The sequence below is a fragment of the Primulina eburnea genome, unplaced genomic scaffold, assembly GCF_022965805.1.
Source record: "Primulina eburnea isolate SZY01 unplaced genomic scaffold, ASM2296580v1 ctg328_ERROPOS900000+, whole genome shotgun sequence".
Lineage (NCBI taxonomy): Eukaryota > Viridiplantae > Streptophyta > Magnoliopsida > Lamiales > Gesneriaceae > Primulina > Primulina eburnea.
Window position 1 is genome coordinate 227507 of NW_027331150.1, and position 15155 is coordinate 242661.

Below are 15155 nucleotides of genomic sequence, written 5' to 3' on the forward strand. Positions count from 1 at the left end.
CAGATGGAGAACAACCATGCAGATATTGTAGTGGGTTATTCTCAGATGCAGAAGCCATAAGATGGCATATCAACGAAAAGGAATTTTATGCAGTAAAAAGGGCTTTTGAAAAATGGCCATTATTTTTACTTGCAAAGAAATTCACTTTGAAAGTTGATAACACTCAAGTTAAAGCCTTTTTAAGGAATAGAATTGAGTCTAAATCGGAGAAGGCTAGATTATTACGATGGCAAGCTTTATGTCAAAATTATATTTTTGATATTATGATAATAAAATCTCATGCAAATATTTTTGCAGATTTTTTAACAAGAGATGGACAGCATTGACATTGATGCTATTATCAAGATGCAAAGGCATTTGAGGGAACACCTTGAAATGCTTCAAACCGAGTTCAACAAGTTAGCTGTTAACGCAGAAGTTGCGGGAAGGCTACAACAAGCTGATAAGAGAATTGTCTCTGATCGAATTACAGGATGTTTACAGGCATATACTCAGTTATGGTCTGTAACGCAAAGGCCTATCCTCCAGGGCATTGAGAGACCACTGGTTTCTCAAATGGAGAGTTTTCGAGTACAGGACTCTATACCTGTAGCGGGGGATTCAAATACCCCTTGCACAAGTGTTAAGTCGGGATCATCACGAGATGAGTCGGCTGAAACAAAAATTGAGACTCCTGATCCTTATCTTGAGTCCTCAAGTCAACCCTTCACCTCGGGGATTGAAGAGGGAGAGATCAACCTTAGGCCTCGTATTGACAAAGGCAAAGCTAAGGTTGGTACTAATGAAGGTGTAATTTCTCCATTTCAGGTTTATCAGCAGAATTGGGAGAAATTAAAAACACGTATTGGCATTAACCCAGCTACAAATAGTGTTGATGTTTCAGGAAAATATCCAAGGGTATGGATGAAACCTAATTCATATCCCAAGGAGGTTAAAGCTTGGTATGAATTTGGGGCTCTTGCCTCAGTTTATACTACATCACCCAGCTTTCCGGAAATCTCAGGTTTACCAAAGTGGATCCAGGAAGCTATTCACGAGACTTGGGCAAACAATGATTATTTGTCCAGAGGAGATGTTTTGGAGCTATACTTCTTTAGTGCAGCACCAGAACCAGCAGGGAAAGGTTCTCACGAAGCCTTTCATTTCATCAAGCTAAGGAGGCCGGATACAAATGTCCAAAAATTTATCAAGGATCCTCCAACAGAAGAAACACCCCTGGTTGCTTCAATCACTGAAGATGACATTTCTACCAGAAGAGCTTGGGGTTTATGGGTCTGTCTTACTGAGATGGACAAAGTCAAGTTTCCGTTCAAGTTCTACAATCATTCAGTGAACGGATCATTCCTGTTGAATACCATGACAGGAAAAACAACAAGTTTCGCAGAAGATTTATTTGAAAAGAAAAGAAATCTCTTGTGGAACAGCAAGCTACCGGCAAGCAAAGAGACTCGCCGAAAGTTCTGTAATATGGCACACATAGGAAGATGGTCGGAGAACATCTGCTCTGAATGCCAAATACAGAAAGAACCAGAGTTCGGTAAAGGTTTCAAACCAAGATCTGATCGGAAACATTTTACCGAAGCAAGGACAAGTGGGGAAGGACCACATGCACATTTTCCTCGAGGATACAAAAAACCGAAGATTCCTCGACAAAATTAAAAGGGACATTTGACCCTCCATTATAAAAAGCAGGACCACTACCATGTGAGTGGTAGAATCAAGACAACCACTAATTAGTGGTAAAAGACAAATGGACCACCAATAACAAATGGTGGATGAGTCAGCAAGCATTAGATACCAACCTAAAAAGGAATCCAATAAAAACTGGTCCCGAAAAATTCATCCATAAATAAGGACAGAATGAAAACCAGTTAAACATACCAGAATCAAAACTTAAAAATGTATCGAGTATATTTGAAAGTTTTGAAAAGAAGGTTAACATACAAGAGGAAAGAGGCAGAAGCTCTTAAATGGTTAGTAAATCATTTCAAAGAGTATAAAAAAGATGAAATTACTGCCGATATCCTAGAAACTCATCGTCAATGGTATCTAAAAGAGATAAAGGAGGATGAGAAGTTGATGTCCAGATTAATAATCTAGACAGGGACCCTTCAACCACTACCTGGTCCCCAAGCAAGCTGTAAAGGCTAATGAAGATTTGAAATCCGAGTTTCAAATCCGAAAGAGCCTTCTATAAATAAAGCCGGAAGAAGGAAGTGAAGATCATCAAATATTTTCTCCATTTCTTTCATACAAGGTTGTAATATTTTCTTTCAAGTTTTATGTGTGTTAAGAGTTCAGCTACGATAAGTAGCTAAAAAAAGTTTCTCCACCTCTACAGGAGGTTACTATGTAATAAATAAATGTTTGTGTTTGAATAAAAGAGATCTTTGCTCTTAGCCCCTATCATGTATTATTTTCAAAAATTTGATCTTTTGCTGTACGCTCTAAGGTAGGAAACGAATTAGAGCTGTGCTAAGTATTGCTGAAGGAATCTGCTTAGTAACCATCGGTTGCGATCGTGTGGTTGGACTGTGAGGAGCAGTTCGTAAAAAACGGTGGATATAACCCGGTGGTACTCTAGTCAAAAAGGTAAAAGATTCAATTTATTTTACGGAAGCATGATGGGCCTTTTACTACAAAAAAAAAAAAAAAAAGAAATCAATTATTTAAAATAAAGATATAAGGGCAAACTTGGAAATTTGAGGGATATGGGGAGTTGAAACAAAGTTTTTATGGGGTAGGGAGTAAAGAGGAGGTTGAGAATGGAAATAGGGAGTTTGTGACAAGATCCCCAAAAAGTTTCAAGGTTTTATTAAGTAAATTTTTAACTAATTTTTTAAATTAATTTTTACTCGAACATATTAAGGATAATATTAAATATATTTTTTATTTTCCAAATAATATCAATTTTTTTAAAATTATAATTATAAATTAGATTTTTTTAAGGGAGAATTGGGGAAAAATCCCTATTCAGAAAGTGGAATTTGAGTTCAGTCCCTAGCTCAGAAATATTTTAGCTGCACTCTCTGACACATGGAAAAATTTATTTTGTACTCCCTGTTCGTAAAAAAAAAAAAAATAGTATTTAGCGACGGTTTAAGAAACCCGTCGCTATTTAAAGCGACGGTTAAACCGTCGCTAAATATAGCAACAGAAAAGTAAACCTTCGCTAAGTTTAAAATGCGACGGTTTTTGATTTCTGTCGCTAATAGCGACGGTTTAATTACAAACCGTCGCAAAGTTATCCATTTTTTAAAATTTTTCTCTTACACTTGGGTACATAAATTGAGAATTTGAGCATAAATTCTGAGAGAAACTACTCACAAAAAAATGCAAAATCATGTCTCGATTTAATGAAGTAAGAGTTGGGAAATCAACTCTTTACCATGGTTTTAATCCACCTAACACAAGTCGGTAGCATAATAATTTCCAGCACAAAATAGGTTAATTCAAGCATACTATCACAATAATTTCAGTATATTTCATACAATATTGAGCACATAAATTGGGAATTTGAGCATATATTCCAAGAAGAACTACTAGCATAAAAATTCAAACTCATATCTCAATTTATTGAGTAAGAGTTAGGAAATCAACTACTTACGATGATTTTAATATACCTAATAAAAGTTGATATCATAATAATACTCAGCACAAAATAGGTTAATTTCATCACACAAACACAACAATTTTAGTATATTTCGTACTCTATTAGATACATAAATTGAGAATTTGAGCACATATTCCGAGGGGGACCACTAGCATAAAAAAGTAAACTCATATCTCAATTTATGGAGTAAGAGTTGGGAAATCAACTCCTTACCATGATTTTAATCTACATAACAAAAGTCAATATCATAATAATATTCAGCACAAAATAGGATAATTTCACCATACAACCAAAACAATTTCAGTATATTTCATATTATATTAGGTACATAAATTGAGAATTTGAGCATAAATTTCGAGAGAAACCACTAACATAAAAATGCAAACTTGTGTCTCAATTTAATGAGTAAGAGTTGAGAAACAACTCATTACCATGATTTTAAGCTATTTAACAAAAGTAAATATCATAATAATATTCAGAACAAAATAAGTTTATTCAAGTATACAACCACAACAATTTCAGTATATTTCGTACTCTATTGGGTATATAAATTGAAATTTTGAGCATATATTACAAGGGGAACCAGTATCATAAAAAAGCAAACTCGTGTCTCGGTCTATTGATTAAGATTTAGGAAGCCAACTCCTTACCATGATTTTAATCTACCGAACAAAAGTCAATATCATAATAATATTTAGCACAAAATAGGGTAATTCCACCATACAACCACAACAATTTCAATATTTTTTTATGTATTATATTGGGTACATGAATTGAGAATTTAAACATAAATTTTTAGAGAAACCACTAGCATAAAAATGCAAATTCATGCCTCAATTTTAATGGGTAAGAGTTGAGAAATCAACTTTTTACCATGATAAAAGTCCACCTAACACAACAATTTCAGTATACAACCACTACAATTTAAGTATATTCCGTACTCTATTGTGTACATAAATTGAGAATTTGAGCATATATTCTTAGATGAACTACTAACAAAAAAATGCAAAATCATGTCTCGATTTAATGAGGTAATAGTTGGGAAATCAACTCTTTACCATGGTTTTAATCCACCTAACACAAGTCAGTAGCATAATAATTTCCAGCACAAAATAGGTTAATTCAAGCATACAATCACAATAATTTCAGTATATTTCATACACTATTGAGCACATAAATTGAGAATTTGAGCATATATTCCAAGGAGAACTACTAGCATAAAAAATCAAACTCATATCTCAATTTATTGAGTAAGAGTTAGGAAATCAACTACTTACCATGATTTTAATATACCTAACAAAAGTTGATATCATAATAATACTCAGCACAAAATAGGTTAATTTCATTACACAAACACAACAATTTTAGTATATTTCGTACTCTATTAGATACATAAATTGAGAATTTGAGCACATATTCCGAGGAGGACCACTAGCATAAAAAAGTAAACTCATATCTCAATTTATTGAGTAAGAGTTAGAAAACCAACTCCTTACCATGATTTTAATCTACATAACAATAAATTTATTGTTTGCATTTTTAATCTAATGAGATATGAAATTGTTGTGTTTGTGTGATGAAATTAACCTATTTTGTGCTGAGTATTATTAGATTAAAATCATTATTATGTAGATTAAAATCATGGTAAGGAGTTGCTTTCCCAACTCTTACTCAATAAATTGATACATGAGTTTACTTTTTTATGCTAGTGGTCCCCCTCGGAATATGTGCTCAAATTCTCAATTTATGTATCTAATAGAGTACGAAATATACTAAAATTGTTGTGTTTGTGTGATGAAATTAACCTATTTTGTGCTGAGTATTATTATGATATCAACTTTTATTAGGTATATTAAAATCATCGTAAGTAGTTGATTTCCTAACTCTTACTCAATAAATTGAGATATGAGTTTGAATTTTTATGCTAGTAGTTCTTGGTGGAATATATGCTCAAATTCCCAATTTATGTGCTCAATATTGTATGAAATATACTGAAATTATTGTGATAGTATGCTTGAATTAACCTATTTTGTGCTGGAAATTATTATGCTACTGACTTGTGTTAGGTGGATTAAAACCATGGTAAAGAGTTGATTTCCCAACTCTTACTTCATTAAATCGAGACATGATTTTGCATTTTTTGTCAGTAGTTCCTCTCAGAATATATACTCAAATTTTCAATTTTTTTGTTAGAAGTTCCTCTCAGAATATATGTACTCAAGTGTAAGAGAAAAATTTTAAAAAATGGATAAATTGGCGACGGTTTTCGTTTACACCGTCGCTATTAGCGACGGAAAGCCAAAACCGTCGCAGTTTAAACTTAGCTCTGTTGCTATATTTAGCGACGGTTTTCTTAAACCGTCGCTAAATACTATTTTTCTTTTTTTTTTTTACGAACAGGGAGTACAAAATAAATTTTTCCATGTGTCAGGGAGTGCAGCTAAAATATTTCTGAGCTAGGGACTGAACTCAAATTCCACTTTCTGAATAGGGATTTTTCCCCAATTCTCCCTTTTTTTTTAATATATGATTTAGATAAAATTCTAAAACTATTGTCTTATACACACACACACACACACACACATATATATATATATATGAGCAATGATACCCTGCATACTCTTTTCCTGCACACCTGTGGGCGCCTACCTACGTGGTACGCCCACAACCACACAAAATTTTTTGTTTTGTTTTTAAAAATAAAAGTTGACCAACATGACGGTGCTCATAATACCCTGCACACCTGGTGTGTGTGCAGGGTAACAAATTCATATATATATATATATATATATATATATGTATATATACATATATATATATATAAACTACTTACATTAACTTCATATTATAATATTCTTTTGGTAATTTTGACTATAAAATATCTTAAAATATCAAACACATCAATTTTTAGGTTGTTTAAAATATGTTCATCCAAACACTTTAAAAATTTATTTTTAAAATGAGATCTCATGACTTATAAACTTCTAAAATTATTTATAAGACGAAAGAAATTAAAAACTATTTTAAATAAGTAGGATTTTTCAGTCGATTTCAGTCCGGAAAGCAAGCCCCTGCGAAGCTTCAGGAGCCGCCAAACCTTAGTTAGAGCAGACGCGTGGCTGGCGTTTATCATTCCAATGTACGTGAATCAAATCCAACGATTTAACACCACGAACCATGAAAACCGATTTATTATGAGCAATTCTGTTGATATACCGTTGTCGAGGCTTTAAAACTTGATCAAATTGCTGCCGGTCCATCCATATTAATAAAGGTAAGATTTATTTTCTTCATTTTTTCCAGTAATTTGTGTTTGCTGAAGAGGGATTTGGATTATGGACGCCGGTAATTTTGTGCGTGCGTGTGGTTTTTTCCTCAATTATTCTTTTATGTTTATTAGGATGGGAAAAGATGCAGATATTGGGATTCGTTTCTGGTTAGTTTTTAATCTGGCATTAGTTTGTTGTCGAGAACTACTGGTGGGTATCGAGTAGAATTTAATTTTTTCGGAGCAAATTTCTTAACACATTTTTCTTTATCAAAGTTGTGATTCTCAGATATGGGGATCGATTAATTGTAGTTAATCTTGGAAATGTTTATTGCTGTTGAATTTGCATTATTACACAAATAAATATGTTCTACCTACTGCGCCACTTGTTCAAAAAGCAGACGCTAGATAATTTAGACATATAAATCATGGATTATTTATAGTAAAGATCTCACACGATACTTTAAAAGGTATGCGGTTTGTTCTAAATTTCTAATTGCAATTCATGGAATAATGTGATATTATTTTTATCATCTTTACTTCATTGTTTGCGCTTTCATTTGCCAGGTTTTTTTGTTCCACCAATCTTGGTGAGGAAGGGGCTCCTATTGCCATGAGTATGGCATAGATGAATTGAAGTATGAAATTATCTTTTACTAGCAGTTCTCGTGGCTTCACCATTTGTATCAAAAAAGTTTCTTATTTTCATCATTTGGGCCGATGAAATGCCATCTAATTGTTTCTCTGGCCTTTCGCACGTAATCCGAAAAGGAATCTGGGGAACAAGATCTGGAAAAGAATATGGAATACAAGGTCAGGTAAATGTTTTGATTGACCAAGGGAAGAAGCTTACTGGCCAATCAAATTCTTTATCCTCTGGGAAATTCACCGTTCTTCACGTGTTTATGCGTTCTGGCAGTTTTGCTGCCGCTCAGGCAAATTTTCATACAGCCAATCAAAGAAAGAATATTTCAGTTGTTGAAGCTTTTTCTCGCACGATTTCTATACCGTCTGTATCAGGTCCTTCATTTCAAGTTTGTGGATATCACATCGAGTGTCTGCTAGCAGAGTCTAATCAAGTTTTGGGCAATAACTCTCAAAAGGAACTCATGCCTGTCTGTGGATATAGGTCAGGTCTTGCTGGCTGCTCTATCAGTAATTTGAATTCTAGGCCTGCTCAACCTGGTGTCGCTGCGTACCATTCTTTCAGTTCATACTACAGAAGAAGCTTTTACATTAGTAGAAAGGTGAGCATGAGTTTGGGAAATAAAGACCAGCCGAACAACTTCTTTCTCTATGGGTATTTCACATACAATGCTGTGAAGCGAAAGGGAAATGACCATACATTCCTGGGATTTGGTTTTGAGGGTTTCCATCTGTCATCACCTGCTTGTTCCTCGGCTGGTACTTCTCATGATGTGTCCTTTGAAAATTCTGCTCGGGAGGAACAACATTTAAGTTTTGCAGATTCATCAGAGCTGTATGTTTATTTCATTTCCATTTTATTTTTAATATTCATGAGGAGCTATACTTTATTACAAATCTTTCTGTGCAGTTTCACCTCCGCTTATTAAATAATAAATATTTTTCAATTCGTTTAACTCTGATGTGTGCATGACTTTCTGTTATGTCTTTGTTTGTGAGCATTTGATTTTGTTGTTAGAATTTGTCTAACCCTTACAAGTGTAATACTCTGAACTCATCAATTTTTCTGAAGAAATTTTTGCCCACACCCATATTTCTGCAAGACCTTTCTCCTAATGCTTCATCTGTTTAAAAAGTTTTTCTGTCGGGGCATATCAATTAATCCTACAGTTTTTCCATCAGATCATCATCTAATTCTACATCCAGGTAGCCAGTGAGGTCTTGCAGTTCTCATCAAACGCTATTTGGAAGTCCATCTTAATGAGAGATCTTTAAGTTCTATGTCGAATTATTTTGCCATTTCTACTTTAGATTTATTCTTCTTTTTGTATTCAGGAGCATCCCAACGGGCAGGACACTGAGGCTAAAATCTGGGTCATGCTACCTGCCTCATCCTGACAAAGAAGAAACCGGTGGAGAGGATGCTCATTTCATTTGTACTGATCAACCAGCAATCGGTGTAGCTGATGGCGTTGGTGGATGGGCTGATCTTGGTGTCAATGCAGGGTATTATGCTCGTGAGTTAATGTCTAATTCGGTTAATGCAGTGCAAGATGAACCAAGAGGTTCCATTGACCCAGCCAGAGTTCTAGAGAAAGCCCATGCCAGCACAAAAGCGAAAGGGTCTTCCACTGCTTGTATCATTGCTCTCACAGATCAGGTATCTGAAGTAAGCACATAGATCTTCTATTATTAACATTACCATTTGTAATTGGGGATCATCGTGCTTCACTCATCTAAAGTTGCTCTAGGAACCTTAAGAAAATTATTGCTGCAAATTTCAGCTCTAATTTGTCCCTGATTTTTAGATGTTAAGATTTTATAAGAAACAATAGATAAGCTCAATGCTTGCAAGTTCCATGGATTTATCAATCATAATTCCTTTCTTATGTAGGGTCTCCATGCCATTAATTTGGGGGATAGTGGGTTTATGGTTGTTAGAGACGGATGTACAGTTTTTAGATCCCCTGTTCAGCAGCATGATTTCAATTTTACTTATCAGCTGGAGAGTGGTGACGCTGGAGATTTGCCTAGCTCTGGACAGGTATATTACCTCCTGTTTCCTTTATAGTTACTTTCTACTTATTGTTCTGATACATTCATAGATATAGCAATCAACCATCATTAGTCAACATACGCTTAATTTTTTCATTGAGTTTATTTTCTCCTGATGTTGCACGCACTTGGGAGTATCTGTAAGTGACTGGATGAAAGTTATCTAGGCTTTGAGTGTTCTCTAATGCCTAGAAATAAGGTTTCTATGCGCTTCCCTTGCATTTTACATGGATTGATTGTGTGTATTAATCATTTTACTTTTCATTGATGGTTGACAACTGGAAAAAAGTACCTTGCAATGTTCCAGAAAAATAGTTTTTTGAACTATCATCATTGATTAATTCTGCTCACTTCTGAGCACTAATTCGTGCAAGATTTCAAATATCTAGTCGTGGATTTGAAAATATGCCCTCTCCATTGACCCTTGTTTAGGAGGACTGTTGCCCCTTGTCTGATAACAAGCACCCGCCATGTGGATCATTTATTTGAAGCATGGTATTGTATATAAAACTAGTTCTGGCATGTACCTGTATACGTATTTACCGGTAACTTTTACCTACTTCCATGGACATGTCCCTGATTCTATGTTCAACTTCTTCTTGTCTTAAAACGAATTGTTCGATTTATTGACTGTCTTTGAAAATCTGACTCCTAATGGGAGTTCTCTTATATTTTTTATCAAATGGATATTACACAGTTTCTTTTCAGTAATGATGTAGATTCTTTCACGTTTTGTGAGTAGTTTTCCACGTGATATATATTCTTAATTGGTTGTTCATGTCTTTGTGAAGTAGCATTCAAATGTTATTTCTTTATCCTTGTTATCAATCACTTCCATCTTTGTCTTTTACTTTACACATGGCTTGTTATAGTCTGGATTTTGGGGATGAAGTATGAACTATCTGAATCTAATAGTCTGTTTAGATAGAGAAACTTTTAATTTAAAGGTGTTTAAAAAACTGATGTTTGGATGAAGAGGCTCGTTGAAAGGGATTAATACACACATTTTCCATAATTAATGATTAAGTTTATCCTCAAACTGAAAGAAAAATGTGTGTATCCAAATATTAAAAATGCTTCTGCTTTTTTGGGGAAAAAACACCTAAAAAACGCAAGCTTATTGAAGTTCTTTTCAAACCATGAGTTTGCTATTTAAACAGGTCCTAAATGGTCTTTTATGCGTTACACAGGTATTTACCGTCCCCGTTGCTCCCGGCGATGTCATAATTGCTGGGACTGATGGTCTTTTTGACAACTTGTACAACAATGACATTGCTGAAGTTGTGGTCCATGCTGTGAGAGCTGGTTTAGCACCTCAAGTGACTGCACAGAAAATAGCAGCGTTGGCGCGGCAACGGGCACTTGATAAAGACCGGCAGACTCCTTTCTCTGCTGCAGCCCAAGAAGCTGGATTCCGGTATTATGGTGGGAAGCTTGACGATATCACCGTAGTTGTTTCTTATATCACCAGTGACCAAAATGTATGGACTCCTTTTCTCCCACACACACACACACACACACACACACTGAGTTACATACAGACATTGAGAATTTGTCTGTGCTTGCTTGCGTTCTGTAAACTCTCTCAGAGCTTCTTGCATTCTGTATTAGTTTGTTGTGGGCAATATGACTCATTTCTAGCATTATTCGATGTAATCCGGATTTGTTTTTTCTTGAAATCAAATTGTGATGCTCGTACCCGTTCTTGTGCAGGAGGAATGCCTTCTAACGAACGACTCTAAATAGAGAATCAGTGGTACCTGGTGTGGTTTTATTTTATGATGTTCCAAAGGTAATTTCATGGAATGTTGCCCTATGCTGAGGTTGATGTATATGGTTATGTGGTTTTTGTGTCGTATGCCAATCTTGTTGTCTCTTGTATAAATATACTCGCTTTGGCATTTTGGGTGTAATTCTAACTCCCAGATTTTAAAAATTGCTGTACATAGAAAAATCTGAAAAGGGTGAGTTTTTTACCCCTTGTTCTGTCTGGTTTTGTTTTGAGAGTGTATTCATGGATTTCACAGCTTGTTGCCACAATAATCTGGATGTTTCCGTTTCTTTCCATAATCAAATACTTTTCTATGTAAATTAGTTAACATTCTTGTCTAGATCCATTAGGTTTGGTCAGATTTATTTCTAGAGAAGTTTTTCCCCGAAAAAAGGTTGGAAACCTAAATGTATGCTTTAAAAATTATACCAATATAGATATATCAAGGAAATAATTATCTGATAAAGGGTGAGATGAGCTCCCCGGTGATATGCCAATAATTTATGATACTCACGGGAAATTTGGGGTCCGCTCCCAGCAAATGTCACTAGTACAGATGCAGGGTTTTGAAATTGTCCCGAGCCTGAAATCACGAAAAAGACCGTTAAGAGAAGGCCAGGAGGGTGTCCTGGCGTAGCCTCTCCGACGCTCAAGTCAGTGACTGAGGATATATGGGGGAACAAATAAGGGTGCTGCTGAAAACAATATAGTGAATGAATTAACTGAACACTCAAACTGATATTTATAGGAGAATACCTGGGCCTTTGATAGACTTGTTTTCCACTTGGGCTAGGGATGTGCCAGGGATAATGGGGTCCTTGATGGGCTTGTCTTCCATAATGGGGCCCTTGATGGGCCTGTCTTCCCTGGGGTATCACTAGTCTCCCCCTCCCAAGTCGAACTGAATCGTAGGTTCAAAGTTCGATTAGTTGTGTTGTCCTTGGTTTATCGACGATGAGGACGTACCGTACTAGAAAAATTTATTTCGTTTGCCGTTAACGAACGATGTTCAACGCTGCAAAAATTACGGGGATTGACCTGGCGTGCAAAAATAATCATTCACAAGGGTGATGGCGTATTGGAAACGAATCAAATCGCCCATCATGCTCCAAAGGAAAAGATATCAAATCAAATCGTAATCTTCTCCTGGATGGTAAGATATCAAATAGCAATATTGGCTTCTCCTATAAATATAGGTCATCTCCTCCTCTCATTCTCACTTCTCCCACAAAAATTTCCTTTGCAATTCACTCACCAGCTCTTCCCGCCCACGCTTCACCTGTGCGTTAACCCTAACGTAGTTTCTTCATCACCCCGTCATCACCCACCCGAGTCAGCGCCTAGCCCAGCGCGCAGACACCACCCCGCCACCGTCCGAGCCAGCACTTCGCCCAACGCGCAGCAACCCTCGCCCAGTGCGCCCCTGCCCTCAGCGGACGCTCGTGCCCAGCGCCCGCACCTCGCCCATCTCCTCCTCGCCTGCCAGACGCTCGCCCTCGCCGAGTGCTCACACTCGCACAGCTCACGCTTGCCCTCGCCGCGCGTCGCCCCTGCCGAACCGCACTGCCATGCGCGCCAAGGCGCCCACATACTCGCCCCTGCCGAGCTCACGTCCGCCCGAGCTCCCGACGCTCGCCCGAGCGCCTACGCACAGCCCTGCTCGCCCGACCGCCCACGCTCTCCCGAGCGCCTACATACTCGCCCCTGCCGAGCTCACCCGACCGCCCACGCTCGCCCGAGCTCACGTCCGCCCGAGCGCCCTGCTCGCCCCTCTCACGCTCGCCCGAGCGCCCGAGTACACCGCTCGCCCGTGCGCCCACGCTCGCCCGACCGCCCACGCTCGCCCGAGTTCCTAAGCACCCCGCGTGCCCACGCTCACCCGACCTTATGTCTGCCCGAGCTCCCCACGCTCGCCCGAGCGCCCACGCACAGCCTCGCTCGCCCACGCTCGCCCGAGCGCCTATGCACAGCCCCGCTCGCTCGAGCACAGCCAAGCTCGCCCGAGCGTGCCACTCGCCAGGCTCGCTCGGCGCGCCCTCGCCTCGCACGAGCGTGTATCAGACTTGTGCTCGTCATCGGCTCATCCTTGCTGCTTTTTTGAGTATTCTTTCATGTCTCTTCCGGGTCAGTTCTCTCCTTTTGCTGTTTGATTATCCATAACCCTTATGTCTTCTTCCAATTCCGAGTCTAGCTCCTCGAGCGATTTTGAGAGATCTGGCTGGTCTAGTGAGTCTAGCCAGTCTAGCAGGTCCAGCGCGTCTAGCCAGGGTAGGACTTCCCTAGCTGATCCCGATTTTACCCTTGATCCTCCTGAGGAGGAAGTCACCACTCATAGTCGTCCGGGTAAGGAAGTTCGTCACGTGACCCAACAAATGAACATATCTGAGGCAGATAACTTATGATACGGTCATTTGTCATCCCAAATCCCTCCTGGTAGCGAGTCAAATCTTAGAACTTTGTGACACATTCCTTCCTTCCTCCCACCAGATCATCATTCCTAGTCCAGGGGACCGGCCCTATCTAGCCCCTAAGGGCTATTACACCTTCTTTCAGCATCATTTTGATGCAGGTCTTCGTTTTCCTCTGTGCGATTTCTTCCAAGAATTGAGCAAGTACTACCAGGTGCATTTAGGTTTACTCACGCCCAATGCTTTCCGTTTAATAAGTTGTTTTGTTTTGTTACTCAGGGCCTTAGACCTCCCTTTAAATTGCACAACTTTCTCCTACTTCTTAGTTCTGTCCAGATCAAAAGATGGACCTTTTTATGTAACCTCCCGGTCTATCCACAAACTTTTTGACGGGGCCCTAGTTATGTGAAGGACTGGAAAAAATATTACCTCTTTATCCAGCCTCCTAAAGAATTAACTTGCTTCACGGATTGGTATCCTACCTTCACCAAGCCCGACCTTTCCAAGGGTTACAAGAAAGATAAGGAGTACCTGCAGATAATGAGTGTACTAGGAGACCGATGCTTTAACATTCTCAAACTTCTATCTGAAGATCTTCTGTGTCACGTCGGGTTAAGTCCCGCGAACATTAAGCTGAAGGAGAATGCTAGTAGATACTCTCACTTTCATATTTCTCGTTTTTTTATTATGTTACTCGATAACATTCTTATCTGGTTCACTGTTTCTTCTTGCAGGTACTAGAGTTATGAACGTCCTATTTCTCCGTGAACTTTCCAAGAAGAAGGCCGAGGGTTCCTCATCAGCACCCCAGAAGTCAGTTATTCCGGAAGTCACGACGAGCACAAAGGGAGGTTGTTCTGTTGCCGAGAAAAAGAAAACAGATTCCTGCTCTACTACTGCGAAGAGGCCTGCTAGCTCCCCTACTGCTGTGAAGAAGAAGAAGGCAGCCCCCTCCTCCTCCGCCCCAAAGCGAGCCTCCTCTCCACTTCCTCGCGCCAAGTCCCTCCCTCGTCCGGTAAACAAAAAGCATCCACTGATCCTAGCTCGTCAGTCCCACATCATGGTAACCGCAAGATTTCTGAGATCTCACGAAAAGGCACTGGGGTTAAAATAGATCTTCATTCTTTTCTTTATCTAAATTAGCAAAGAGAGTTTTGAAAGATACGTTTAAATAAATTATATCACCGTGGGATAATCCTTAGGAGGTACTTAGTCAAATGAAGGAGAGAATATCTATATCCAAATCACTCCTTCTAAGATGAAGCCTTGGCTTCCCATGATTCCCCTTCACCGAGGGATGACATGGGATTCAACCTGGAAGGCTTTGCCTACACACCAGATCACTCAGCGAATTCTTAAGTCTAGAGTGTGTCCAACTAAGAAAGGTATTGACCC

At 38.4% G+C, this 15155-nt stretch overlaps 1 protein-coding gene across 5 annotated transcripts in view; it reads left to right on the top strand.

Annotated features, from left to right (window-relative positions):
- Nucleotides 1–6653: 6653 nt before the first annotated feature.
- LOC140820947 (probable protein phosphatase 2C 55) overlaps nucleotides 6654–15155 on the top strand; it is a 41233-nt gene continuing 32731 nt past the window's right edge. The window contains exons 1-7 of one of the 5 annotated variants that reach the window (XM_073181331.1): nucleotides 6654–6887; nucleotides 7014–7049; nucleotides 7449–8361; nucleotides 8862–9195; nucleotides 9421–9570; nucleotides 10772–11062; nucleotides 11295–11672. In XM_073181331.1, the coding sequence (XP_073037432.1) occupies nucleotides 7607–8361; nucleotides 8862–9195; nucleotides 9421–9570; nucleotides 10772–11062; nucleotides 11295–11327 (1563 nt within the window). In that variant the 5' untranslated portion in view covers nucleotides 6654–6887; nucleotides 7014–7049; nucleotides 7449–7606 and the 3' untranslated portion in view covers nucleotides 11328–11672. Of the gene's footprint in view, nucleotides 6888–7013; nucleotides 7050–7448; nucleotides 8362–8861; nucleotides 9196–9420; nucleotides 9571–10771; nucleotides 11063–11294; nucleotides 11673–15155 lie in introns of those variants that run through there. The other 4 variants (XM_073181335.1, XM_073181332.1, XM_073181330.1 and 1 more) reach the window with 4 other exon arrangements.